This window comes from Neolamprologus multifasciatus, chromosome 16 (assembly GCF_963576455.1).
Source record: "Neolamprologus multifasciatus chromosome 16, fNeoMul1.2, whole genome shotgun sequence".
In the NCBI taxonomy this organism is placed as follows: Eukaryota; Metazoa; Chordata; class Actinopteri; order Cichliformes; family Cichlidae; genus Neolamprologus; species Neolamprologus multifasciatus.
This window is the reverse complement of record NC_140454.1, coordinates 28,037,568-28,051,156: the sequence shown is the minus strand read 5'-3', so window position 1 is coordinate 28,051,156 and position 13,589 is coordinate 28,037,568. Positions and strand designations below refer to the sequence as shown.

The following is a 13,589-nucleotide window of genomic DNA, read 5'->3' as shown; positions in this document are numbered from 1 at the left end:
ATTTCATCAGATTACTGCTCTATCATGTCTTACCTCTATGTGGCAAATGTGATCAACAGAACAGGATTGAGTTTTTCCCCAAAAAAATGTATCTTCACAAGAAAAGAAAGTGAAGGATTAGAGAAGACATGAATTACGACAAATTACTGTCATCTTTGTGATGTGTTGCTTTGTATTTTTGAGATTTCCTTTGTCATATAGACTAATGAGCTCCATTTTTGAAGGATGCTTAAGTGAAGGGAAACAACTGACATGCCCAAGGGGCTGCACAGTACGCAGCATAGTTTGCTGTCTACCTTTTTAATATTCTCATTGTATTCCCTTGTGAAGTCCTATTGGCATAAATGAAAGCATATAAAAATAGCAAACAATTACTCAGTGTTGACTCCGATCCCTTCGTTGTGTGCAGTGTATTGTGGGTTTTTACATCAGATTTGATTAGGCTCCTGAATGTAATGATAAAGTTATGGTGTGTTCACTTTAGATGTGCCAAATCAATCCGTCTGTCAGACTCTATGTTGTCACTCTGGATGGCAGCGCTCTCACAACTGAACTGAAACCTCCTGACAGTTTTGAGAAAAGGTATGACTTAATCCGTTTATAGGACGTAACACTAAAATTTTGATGATTCGGGCTTGTTTTAGACACCATTTGCTTGTCTTCCCTAGTGAGTTCTACATTACCATGGTGAAGTGGGTGACAAAAGAGAGACTGAGCGTGCGCTGGGTGAATCGAGCTCAAAACATGTCTATTCTTTCACTGTGTGATGTAACACAAGACATCTGTACAAAGGTTAGAAGCCTAATTATCATCGATAATTCCTTAATCTTCAAAAACATAGTAAATATATAGAGGTTTTATAACCTTATTTATCTTTTCAATTCAGAAACATGTGATGACATCAGACAAGTGGCTGGATCGTCAGGTGAGGACTTTAGTCAGTGACATCCTAAATGTTTTTTTTCTTCATTTTTTTTGTAAGAAATCCTTTTAAGATACTACTTACTTTTAATTTAATGTTATGGGACACATATATTTTAATTCTATATATAGCTGATTATATATTATATATCTATACATATATCAGCTAACAAGGCTTTGTATTTAGCTTGCAAAGATTAGAGGCATTTTCTCGACCCAGTAACGAGTGATAACCTCATTCATTTCCCTTAGATTGAGAGCCTCAGCAGAAAACTAACAGTTGCTCTTTCTGACCTGTAGCTGTGAACTAGAGTTTTGCTTATCTTCTAGGTGGTTCTTTAAAATATGAAGTAGAGCTCTTTAGCAGCTCTGTAGCTGCTGACAGATACGTATAATAATTACTTGTCACCCTAACAAATACTTCCACAATGTAAAGGTTGGGCTGCTATCTTGCTAGCTGACCTTGCTGACATCACTGTGGGAGTGGACACATTCCACTTGTACAGAAACTAGATTTTCTGTTCTCCTCTTTTGTCACAGCAAAAGTTAAACTTTTAACAGTTATACATTGCTCATTTGAATAAACAGTAAAAGAAAATAATAAAAAACCTGATCTTATTGCACTGCACTGATCTTACTTAGGACCTCCAAACTAGTGACTGCAGATGGCTGCTTCTCTCCAGGCCTTGTTCTGCTGAAGGTTTCTTCCTGTGAAAGGGAGTTTTTCCTTCCCACTGTTGCCAGAACACTTGTCCATAGGGCTTTATCTGATTCTTGGACTTTTCTCTGTATTACTGAAGGGTGTTTACCTTGCAATATAAAGCTCCTTGAGGTAACTGTTATTGTGAATTGGTGCTATATAAATAAATAAACAAAGTGAATGGAAATATGGCAGATCAATGGGGATGCAAAAATGATAAGGTGGCTATAATGACCGATTCTCTTATAATAATTTTTTGTAAGACGACAAAAAAAGACAGCATTAGGTTATTCTATTTGAAATTAAACTAATGAAAGTGAAATGATGCTCCAGTTATTTTCTTCGTAATGACATCATACATTTTTTGTTTGTTTTTTTTTCCTAGAGGGAGGAGCCAGTGTTTTCCAAGGACTGCACAACATTATTCATCACCATGCCCTTGAAGCACGGTGGCAGCGGGACATTCAACCATATCACTATGATCTCCAACCAAGTAAAACTTTTAATGAAATGAATACATTTACTCAGGTGTTTTCAGTTTCCAGTTAAAAGCTTTATGTTGGTGTGCTTGTTTATTTTTGTTCCCTTATCTGTCATGCCCACAGGAAAGGGCTTACAATTATTCATGCAGTTCATATGATTCCATTTTGAAGTCTCATCATTTTAAATGACATCCTAACTGCCTTTCCTGAAATACCAGATACTAAAAAATACATTTACTTGAAAAAATTAAGCACAGTGTTATATGGTAGTTCCACGGGAAGAAATGGATACTGTGTGCCAGATTAATGCATTTTCCTGCAGAGATAATAAGCAAAGTAAAAGTCTGAGATTGAATAAAAGGGTTAGGTAGAAAAGTTAACACCTTTAGGTACACAGAGTGCAACATAGTTTCTCTGTTTTGTTGTGTTCTTTCTTACTTTTCTCAGTCTGACAGTCAAGAAGTAAACATGCGGCACCTGACCTCAGGAAGCTGGGAAGTCTCTCAAATTCTGGCCTATGACGAGGGCACAAACTCTGTGTAAGCATAAGTTACTGACACCGTAAGATTTACACTGTGATAATTCTTTGCAGCTGATTAACTTTATGTCTTTCAGTTATTACCTGAGTACAGAGACAGGAGCTACTCAACGTCACTTGTACAGGTACCTCATCAATTACTCAGTTTTCTCATGAAGACACAATCACACATGAGGCAACTATATGATGTTGTGGAAATACCTTTAATTGGTTTCTTACTAAAACTTAGTTTACAAAATTCTAAGCAGATTAGTTAAGACACAGGCAATGACATCACCCACTGGTTTTTGAACTCTGTGATAAGACTTCATGATAACTTTCAGCAAACGTGAAGCCATTCTTTCTTTCATTAAAAGAAAAAACAAAACTGAAGCACAGTCTTGTTGGATTGGCCTTTATACAATTAACCAAAAACTATTGCATCGGACACCAGGCAGGTTAAATCTAGTGGAAATCTTTTGGATGCCATGTTACCCGGTGTAACCCTGTGCAAAACCAAATCTGCCATTTTTCACTGTGGCTTGCATATGGATTAAATAAATAAAAGTCCACATGCTGAGGTGATAGCTCTAGACAACACCAAAGCACCTGCAAATATCCGGTCATCCAATAAATATCAGCAATGCAATGGAGACAGGTCTGTAGATACAGTACAGGTGATGAGTTTTGGTTATACTTCAAATTAAAGTCAGAATGGATCTCAGGTACTTTGAGTGCAGTATTATTGTTGGTGTCAGCTAGGCTATTTTGTGTATTTCTGGAAAAAAAAGCAGATTTCCTGGGATTTCTACCACAACAGTTAGGCCTAAAATAGTTTACTGAGCCTGCTGGCACAAATATACAGGGAGCAGAAGATCCAAAATAGGAATGTTGCGTCTATGAGAGGTTGAAGAAGAATGGCCAGACTGGTTGGAACTGACAGAAAAGCCACAATAGGCTACAGAAGCCTTTGGATGTCATATTATTACTTACTACTATGGTGAGCAAAAAAGCAGTTCAAACTGAACAACACATCCAAAGTTGAGGTTAAAGGCCTACAACAGCAAAAGATCATGTTATCTTTCACTCTTGTCAGCTACGAACAGAAATGTGAAGCTCAAGTAAAAAGCTTTAGAGTGAAAACTGTAACCTGGTCTGATGATTTCTGCTGGACTGCAGATGGTGTGTCAGTATCAAACAGCATGAATCCATGAACCAAACATGATCTGTGTCAACAGTCCAGGCAGCATCAGTATAGTGTTTGTACTTTATCCTTATTAAGTGCTTGGTGAATGCACAGATAGGAAAGTGTAGCTTTTTCATCCTTCGCATCAAACCAAAAATGATGCAACATTTTCTATTATATTTTGGCACACAAATCTCCAAAATTCTAGTTGATTCATTGTTATGAAAGCATGGCAGTAGCAGTAATCTAGCTTTGTGATGAACAGATTTTATTCTGCACTCTAGGGGTCCATTAACTATTGTAGAACAGGACAGAGCAGTGAGATGATGATTTATAAGCTAGTGAATAATATCAGTGTAAGAAACATGATGAAAATATGTCATTTCTCTTTGTGTGTAAGAATTTGATGTCATAGATTAAAACAGTTGAATGAAAGTCCATTTCATTAAATTACCATGTCTTACTTTTCCTCATTTTATCTTTTGTCTGCAGCTAAAAAGACAGATTATAACTCAGAAAATATAAATCATCTATACTAGACTTGTTTTGTTCTCACTCAGCTATGTTGTTCTCTTTAAACAGGGTCTCCAGTGTGGATCCGTTTCATAAAGAATGCCTAACCTGCTCCCTTTTCAAATCAGCATGCTCCTACTATGATGCTGTGCTCAGTCCCAACTATCAGCATGTTCTTCTCAACTGCAGAGGTAGCGCATGTAGCAGTAACACCATAACCAAGTGCTTTATATCAAGGTTACGATATCTGAATCTGTGTGACTTCACAATATATCTTTACTGTTCTTCTAGTTGCCATTTTGGCTCCAAAGTGGGGAAAAAATAAAGTTTAGTTTTCCTGAAATTTATTTTATGCTCTTAGGGGGTAATGAAAAGAAAAGGTTTTCAAAAAATGATATGATATGAAAGATTAAATAATGTGGATAGAGGCTTCAGTAAAGGTGAAGGTGACTGGACAGTCACAATGAGCACTACTATTCATGCATATTTCTCATTCCATAGGACATACACCTCATTATTTCACATTATGCGCACAAACCAAGAGCGTGAAAAAAAAACTACACTTCAACTTTACTAAAATATTGAGAGGTGGTTAAAGTGGGCCAGAACTGTTCACAATGGCATTCCAGCATCTTCAGTTAACAATATTACTGGTCAGTGACTTAATTTTTTTATATGTTGCAGACTGCCAGCATGGAGATACCTGATTTTTAATAAGAAAATAATGAAATCTAGGCTCTTTTTTCCTTCACATCCCTGATGAAACTTTCAGTTTCAGTGCTCAGCGTCTAGCTAGTCATACAACTTTCCAAATAGCTCAACAAGTATTGCAAATATCTTAGGGTGACCATATTTTGATTTCCAAAAAAGAGGACACTTAGCTCAGTCATGAAGAACTTGCTTAAAGAAACATATTAAACATATTTAAAATCTGCCTTCTCTGTACGGTTAATGAATTATGAAATAAAATATGTCATATAGGCTTTTACAAGTCAACAAGTGCAAAAAAAACCCACTTAAAAACCTCTGGAATTAAATAATGGTACAGAAATAATGCCTCATCTGCATAAGAAAAAAATAACAATACTGGGTCGTTATGAAGGCTTGACTGGGACAAAAAAATTGACCAGTGCATTTTGACTAGAGACCGGCCCACCAGGTATTATAGGAAAAGCCATAAAGACTGTCTTGTTGGTATATGTGTGATTTCTATACATTTTACATCAGATAAAAACTTTGGTTGTAAGATTCAGGAAATTATTTATTAAAAGCGAGACATTTTAAATGAGAATAAGAAAGAAAAGTATTTCTTTGAGCCCCCCTTTCCCTGTTAATGCCCTACCTGGCCCCCTGGCAAAACTTTGCTAGACCTGCCCCTGCACAGTTACCAGCTGTCAGCTACATAGAAAAGGATCCTGGGGTTATTTGTCTCTCAGAAACAGTTCATAACTTCCCTTCAACTCATTCATGTCACCTAAAAGGTAAACCTGTTTCTCCATCACCTGTTCAGCTCTGATGATTCAGTAAGGACATCTCCTGGTTTCATCTTCATGTTTCCCTCTCACCACATATCCAAACCTATATCATATCGCTATCAGTACCATCAAAGCACCCACCTAGCTGTATAGAAACTCTGTCGTGCTAGCTAGTACGCAGTACCAGTTATTGTAACTGACTGTAAAATGTCAGCACAACGAAAATAAACTCCACCTAAACTTGGTTTATATCTGACCAAGATAGACTGCAGGTCATAACTTCTTACTTGAAGTTCAGTTCACCCGACACTCGGACCGGCGGCCGCCTCGAGTCTCTCCTCCTCCTGTCTCCCCTTTTCCTCATCCGCCTGCTGGCCTCTGTGGAAGCTACGACATAGGCACCACCAAACAACTGAGTTATTTTTACACATCTGCCAACATCTGGCCAATCCACCACCTTTCATTGTTTATACCATTACAAAAACAACAACAACAACAACAACAAAACCATCAGCCCGTAAAAACAAAAAATCACCATCAGCAAATGCCCGGTATGCCCGATGGGCAGTCCAGCTATGGTCGGTAGGAGGGAAATTTCTTTTGCAGTTCGTCTGAAAAGATGCACTTGCGCTTTGGGCCCACAAAACAGCAGTTTGGGGATGACGTCTCACACATGGGTCCTCTGTCGGAATATAGGAAAACTCGGACATTTTTATCAATCTCAAAAATCCCCCCGGACGCCCCGGACAGAACGTGAAAAGTGGACATGTCCGGGGAAAAGAGGACAGTTGTTCACCCTAAAATATCTACCAATTCTTACATTTCTCTAGCAAAAACTTCTCATGACAATCTGTGCAGTCTAAGTAGCTTGGAAAGGAAGTGACTGGACGGGACTGAAGCAAGATGTGAGTGGGGGTTGAGGCACTTGGGAATGGATTTCAGAAACGCATTGTAGGTGGCAGACACTTGGTGTCTTAAGCCATACCCTCTATCCAAAGATCATTGTTCATAGTGGACATGGGTTCTTTCACTTCTCTTTCAAACCATCTGTCTTCTCAGTCCAAAATGTGAACATTGGAATCTTTGAAAAAAGTGACCTTTATCCTTTAGATGCAGATGAACAGCTGAGTCTTATCCTGTCAAGGTGGCTTTTCTATGTTGTGCCATGTATTTATGGAGTGGATGTTAGGTTTCTCCCATGTAGAGGTCTGAGCACTCCCCACTGCACTTCACAGCATACACTATGTGGCTTAGCTTGTGTTTGGGACCTTTGTCCTTGGGATGAAGCAGCTTTTGTCTTAACCTCCACTAAGGTTTAAATACTTGGGACTCTCTCTCTAGTTTAAGAACTGAAGAGGCTTCTCGAAGGAGAGGGGAAACATCTTCAACTTAAAGAAGCCCAGGGGAAACTTAAAGAAGTCCAGTATCTCAAGCTTCTTAGGAAACACTGATCTGAATGACGGAGAATCTGTACAGAGACAAGCTATGCAGTTTGTCACAAAATGTGTCTGCTAGCAAAATGTATGAAGCAGGCTGTGATGTTTATGGGCAATGTTACTGTGTATGTCAAGGGTAGCAGAAATTTATATTTAAGGTAATGATGCTAGTTAGATGCACCAAATTCTACACAAAGAAATCTACTGGAGTTTAACAAATTATTATGTGACTAAGTATATATCTAAATATTTATTTTCCCCATGCTGCTCTGCTACACCTCATCTTAGGGTTCCCCAACCTGCCAAATCCTACTTTAATCCCTGGTCATGAGGCTCTATGGATGCATCTGACAACCAGCGTGATTGGCTCATATCTTTCCATTTTGGACCATTGGTTGGAATTTTTAAGGCGGGTGCAGGACATCTGTCATCGTTGCATTGCATCTTTAGAATTCTCCCATAGATCTTTGCTCAGCACTCATTGAATGGTTTGTCATTCTACTATACCATTTCTGGAGGGAGTCCATGGAGAAGACAAATAAACCAGTTTCCTGACCGAAGTTATGTTTGATTGAGTGTTCAGTGCACAATCTCTTGTGATAGCCTAAATTATTTTGAATTATCCTTAAGATAATTAAGTTATTATCATGGACTGGGGCAGAGAGTGGACCCAGATGCAGGAGTCAGCAGACAAATTAAACTTAAAATCACAGCTTTTGTTTCGCTGTTAACGAAGGCAAAGAAAACAAAAGAAAAAACAAATATGGAGCTGCAGGGTAGGAAGTACAAGCCAAACCAGACTGACAGAGACTACCCACAACATGAGGAAGGATGTGACAAAGAACAAAGGGAGACAGCCAATATGTACACAGAAAGATATTAGGCAGAGTGGACACGCCTGGAAGTGCAGCTGCACAAAATCTAAGTGACAAGTTGGGTACAGGGGCAAGAGTGGGAAGACATAAGGTAAATAAACATGGAGACATAACTGACTTCCAGGGATACGGAAATAAGACTAGGACAGACTAGACACCAAAAGGAACTTGCAAAAATCCAACTAGACACCAAGAACTAGAAAAAGAGATAACAAAACTCATTAGGTTCACAATGCTGGGTCAAAGACCCAGGGACCATGACAGTTATAGGAGTAAAATAAATACCTTTGAGGACTGTTTTTATATCTGTATCTCATTTGCTATTCTATCATTCTTTCTAGTGTTCACTTTCTTCTTTCTTTCCAATGTCCTTTCAATGTCCTTCTAAGGAAAATACAACATTGAGAATAAAACACAGTGAAGAACTAACTGATATTTAAATATTTCTACAGGACCTGGAATACCCCAAACAACTCTCCACAAACTACATGATATGAACAGTAAGTTTTCCTGCACAGATACACTTAAACGAATCTACTATTTAGACTTTCACTCATTACATTTATATGGGAGCACATTGATTTTTTCCACTGTCAGTACACCTTGCCTGTCTAAAAAGTGCATTAATTGGTCAGCACACGTTTGCAGATTAAGTCTGTGAGATTAAGTCATTAAATCATCATTCAGCAGGTTTACGTAAGCCTATAAAATGGGCATGAAGATGCAATTAGGTGAAGCGTTAAGTGCTTGAAATTTTGTTGAGTATATATCAGAGGCACTCAGAACAGCCTCTGGGGAATGATCAACTTTTTCCGCTACTACAGACTTCAAGATTGAGAGTTGGTATTATCATTTCACATTTTTATGTAGTGGAACATTTGGCCACATCAAGGTCAAAGTCCAGAGAATTTAATACAACTTATTAAATTACTTGGACCTCAAAGTGTGACTGAATCATGTATTTCTGCTTCAGGACAATCACTCCACCTGTCATAGTGATGTCATATCTTTGCGACTTCGAAAAAGACTGGGAAATTACTCAGTACTAAACAGAATCTTAGAAACTGTAGAAAATTAATGTCAAACAGATTTATCTACAGTGAGTGTGTAATGAAATGATGTAGATATGCCGTGAAAAGAAGTTGTTATGTATCCTCAGATCATTAATATTTTTATATAACTTCTGAAAGCCTTTTTACTTTACGTTTTTGCCAGATAGCATGAAAGCAAACTTCAACTACTGACTAAAATCTGAACACAGGCAGATTAAGAAATATTCAATAATGTATACTGACAGTAGAAAGTTCTACATGAAACTGGCAGGATCAATTCAAGAAGCAATAATAAAAAAAAGAGAATCATCTTTTTCCAAGACATCACAACAACACGATTGGTCAGTTGCATGTGTGGGGACAACAACCGTATGTTACTTAAGAGTGCAGAATCTGGAATAAAGATGAAATAAAGGTTATTGTAATGTTTAAAACTGTAATTTTGACAGACAGACTCAAGGATTGTCTGTCTGCTGATATTATGTCAAAAATTATTCTTCACTAAGCTGACAGACTGGTCACAATTAGATGTGAGAAAAGAAAATGTGTTTGTTTCAGTGTATTTAGAAACACTGTAAGATTATATAAACAACAACATTTCTTATCTAAACACATGAAAGGAACCGGAGGACATATTGTTGATTTTCTTGTTCTTGGCATAATTATCAGTGTCAATAACATTTTAAATGAGGTACTCTTGAAGTGTTCAGTTTCTTTTTTCTAGTAATTAGCAGGCACACACAACCTTTCTTTAATAGATGTTATATTTGTTGCTTTCTTGTAAAAGTAATTCTTCTTGTGCTGTCATCCAGCAGAGCACAAAATTCTGGAAAATAACAGAGAATTAAAAAATGCACTGATAAACAGGACAATACCCAAGTGGGAAAGAAGAAGTGTACAAATCAACAACTTTGGTAAGAAACTTTATTCCTCTGTAATGATGTGCAAAAGTTGTGATTTGTAATAACGATTTGTTCAGATTCATCTTTGAGCTTTTGTTTGGTTTTTCATTATCTGTGTATGCATGAGTAGACATTTCTTATCACCACTGCACTCTAACATTTTCTCTCATGATGATTAATGAGTAATAACAACACTTGGAAAAACAAATTTCTTCTTCTAGTTCAGCTTCTGGAAATGCTCCATCCAAGTTCAGGAAACTCAGTTGTCTGACATTGAAGAAGTAGGGTAACTGTAACTCGTTTCCTTAACAGCATGTAAAGCAATAACTGAGATAGTTTCCAACAAATTACATCCCCATGAGCTCAGTAGTCAAGATCTTTTTAGGATAAACACACCAGAGTGAACAGGTGCAGAGCTTTGTTTGGTGATTATGAAACAGCCCTGAAATCATAAGCACAGCCCTATATTGTATCAATTAGAAGGGACGGCTCACCATATGGCTCCCTTTCTCTAGTCTGTGTTCACTATTAGAGGCAACATGATACATATTTATGGACTTCTGAGCGGAGTCAGATGGGAATCCTGTCATTGTAAAGAGCTAAACAGAAATAAAGCACAGGCTTACTTTTCACATGAACCGCTTCTTCTTTCTCAGGGATTTTTTTTTTTTAATGCAGAGGTGGGGGGTGGGGGGGGGGGCAAGAATAAGGAAGAATGGGCACAGAAAATCTGAATACCTTATCAAAAATAAACACAATGTAGATTGGCATAAAAAATATTTTCTGGCTCATGTGCTGTCATACAAATGATATTACCTAAAAAAAATAACTGCACCAGAATTTGAAAACATATTCTATTACTTGTGTCCCCCACCACAAATTACCACCTTATTTAAGTGAAGAGGTTTGTGTACTCTAGTGAGCTATGTTCACGGGGGTAATTTGCCCATGCTAGAGTCTTCCAAGGCAAATTGTTTCTAAGTGAAGAGCCAAACTAAGTGTAATTCAGGAAAAGGTATGGTACAGGATTGGAGGCCCCACAATGGAGCCAGTCCCAGGGGAGGAGCTCAAGCTGGTGGTTGGGCCTTAGCCCATGGGGCCAGGCTCAGCCCATATGAGCCACAAGGGCCAGACTTCTTGTGGCCCTACTACCTGAAGGAGGTGCCAGAATGCTGTACAATACTTCCCACCCACAATGTATATATACTGTATATAGTGGAAGTTGAACTGATGGCATAGCTTCCCACTGGAAGGAATACTTCTAGGATCTCCTCAAGCCCACCAGTATGCCTGTCTGTAGTGGAGCCAGTCTGAGGGTGATTGCTCTCCACTTCAAGAATTTGAGCGAGTTGAGGTAGTTTGGAAATCAGACAGGGATGTCTCTTCGATCCCTCCAAGGTCAGGTGGTCCACACATGCTCCAATGTGAGGAGGCCCGAAATGCTTGAAATTTTTTGGCTTGGGAATTCTATTGATGAATGGATGGATAACTGGCCTGCAAAGTGGCAAAAGAAGAATTTATTTGTTATTTACATAAAAGTTCCGATTCGTATGAGTATTTTTGCAAATTCCTTGCCATCAAAATATTCCTAAGTCTCTATTTTTTTGATTGTCTTCTACAAATGTCAACTAAAATGTTCACCACCAGAGGACAATGTATTACCAGACTATCTTAGTTAGACTTGTAGTCAAGACCGCCTAAACCAAGACAATACCAAGACCAGAGGGTATCGAGACCAAGACAAGAACAATACTAAGACCTAGACAGACCGAGTCAAGACCAAGACCGAGACAAAAAAGTCTTTAAACTGCAGCCAGATGCTGCTTCGTTTATGGGTGTCGGGCATATTTATGTGTTTTTGCGATGCACTCACACAGCCCTCCTCGCCGCTGTCTACTGTCTCACTCACTTACAGAGAGCACAGACGCACGCTCCACTTGACTGTCGCGTCTCTCACCCTCTCTGTTTTTCACATAATGATATTATCCTATATCCTCGCATGTGATTGGACACAATATGGAGGGATTGGAGCATAGCTGAGCCACTGTGTGAGAGCTGAGCAGTGAAAGGAAATTAAGTGAGGAGCCGGCTCTCGCTCAATGGGAGTTGAATCTTCTGATTCACTACAAAGCACTCTCTAAGCACGGCTCTTAGAGCTGATGTTTTTGCGCATGACACATTATCGAATGTTACGTTGTGTGTCATGGATACTGTTGACTCCAAATCTCCCAACCACTATGTCGATCTGAGACAGCGAGTCCAAGACAAGACCAAGACAAGACCAAGACCAAAGTCTGTCAAGACCAAGACAAGACCAAGACCACGTAAATGTGGTCTCAAGACCGGTCTCGAGACATCCAACTCTAATCTTAGTGTAGTTGCCCAATCGTGCAGTAGGAACAAAAAAAGTTGAGTGTTTTGCCTGAAACTTGTCAAACATGTTAACAGTCTCTGTCAAATTAGAGAATTAGTGATGGATGATACATGACTCGCATCAGTTTTTGATACGGGCGACACGGGCGATTGCCCGGGGCAGCATTGTGGTTGGGGGCGGCATCACGGGCATCGGCAAAAAAATAATAATTTTGCTCGTACTCATGCTGCCCTGACGTAAGCCAGCACATTTTGTGAATGGCGATGGCACCGATTGGCTTTCTATCGCACATTTGCTGGGAGTAAGGGCGCCCTCCATTTGCGAGGTGTGCCTGATGCTTGCGGCACAGGGAGGAGAGGGCGGGGCGGCGGGGGATTCACTGACTGGCTGGAGTAGCATCTAATAACCAACTCGCAAAATAAAACAAAATAAAAACAAACCAACAAACACAAAAACACCAGACATTATGACACAGAGTTATAATTTGCACCGATGTTTTTTTGAAATTCTGTATGCGAAGAGTGAGCGCGAGAGCCCTCGGTGCGCCTGCTCGCTGCTGTGCTGAAGTCAAAGTAAACTTTATTGTCATTTCCGCTACATACAGTCCAGTATATAGAGATATGAGACGACGAGGCTCCAGTTACAGCAGTGCAAGTAAACAAACAATAAATATAAGAAGAGTAAGAAAATAAATATACACTTTAGGACTGGGGGTAAAGAGATCAATAACAATTTAAAATTTATAATTTACAGTTTGATAATTTAAAGTCTCACACAACCTGTCGAAAGGGGAGGGGGGGGCTGCTTCCAAATAGAGCACATTTCATTCATAATGTTATGAATCCAAGCCCATTATGTATTCATGTTTTGAATCCTGGGTTGTGCGAAATCCCAGAATGGTAAATGGTAAATGGCCTGCATTTGTCTAGCGCTTTACTCAGTCCCTAAGGACCCCAAAGCGCTTTACACTACATTCAGTCATTCACCCATTCACACACACATTCACACACTACATAGAAATACACCCTTGACAAAGCGAATCTGTGAACTAAGGTGTAGATTTATTAGGTTATGTTGTGGTGATCCCTGAGTTGCGGGATGGGTGTTCATACTGGAGTGCAAAATTAAAACCAATGGAAGATGGACAAGAAAAGTT

At 38.9% G+C, this 13,589-nt stretch overlaps 1 protein-coding gene across 2 annotated transcripts in view; it reads left to right on the top strand.

Annotated features, from left to right (window-relative positions):
• LOC146500971 (inactive dipeptidyl peptidase 10) overlaps positions 1-13,589 on the top strand; it is a 135,845-nt gene that overhangs the window by 112,238 nt on the left and 10,018 nt on the right. Inside the window, exons 10-18 of one of the 2 annotated variants that reach the window (XM_085136353.1) lie at positions 485-582; positions 669-792; positions 887-925; positions 2,007-2,114; positions 2,551-2,642; positions 2,719-2,766; positions 4,389-4,510; positions 8,558-8,605; positions 9,973-10,071. In XM_085136353.1, coding sequence (XP_084992479.1) covers positions 485-582; positions 669-792; positions 887-925; positions 2,007-2,114; positions 2,551-2,642; positions 2,719-2,766; positions 4,389-4,510; positions 8,558-8,605; positions 9,973-10,071 — 778 coding nt within the window. Of the gene's footprint in view, positions 1-484; positions 583-668; positions 793-886; positions 926-2,006; positions 2,115-2,550; positions 2,643-2,718; positions 2,767-4,388; positions 4,511-8,557; positions 8,606-9,969; positions 10,072-13,589 lie in introns of both variants that reach the window. The other variant, XM_085136352.1, reaches the window with a different exon arrangement.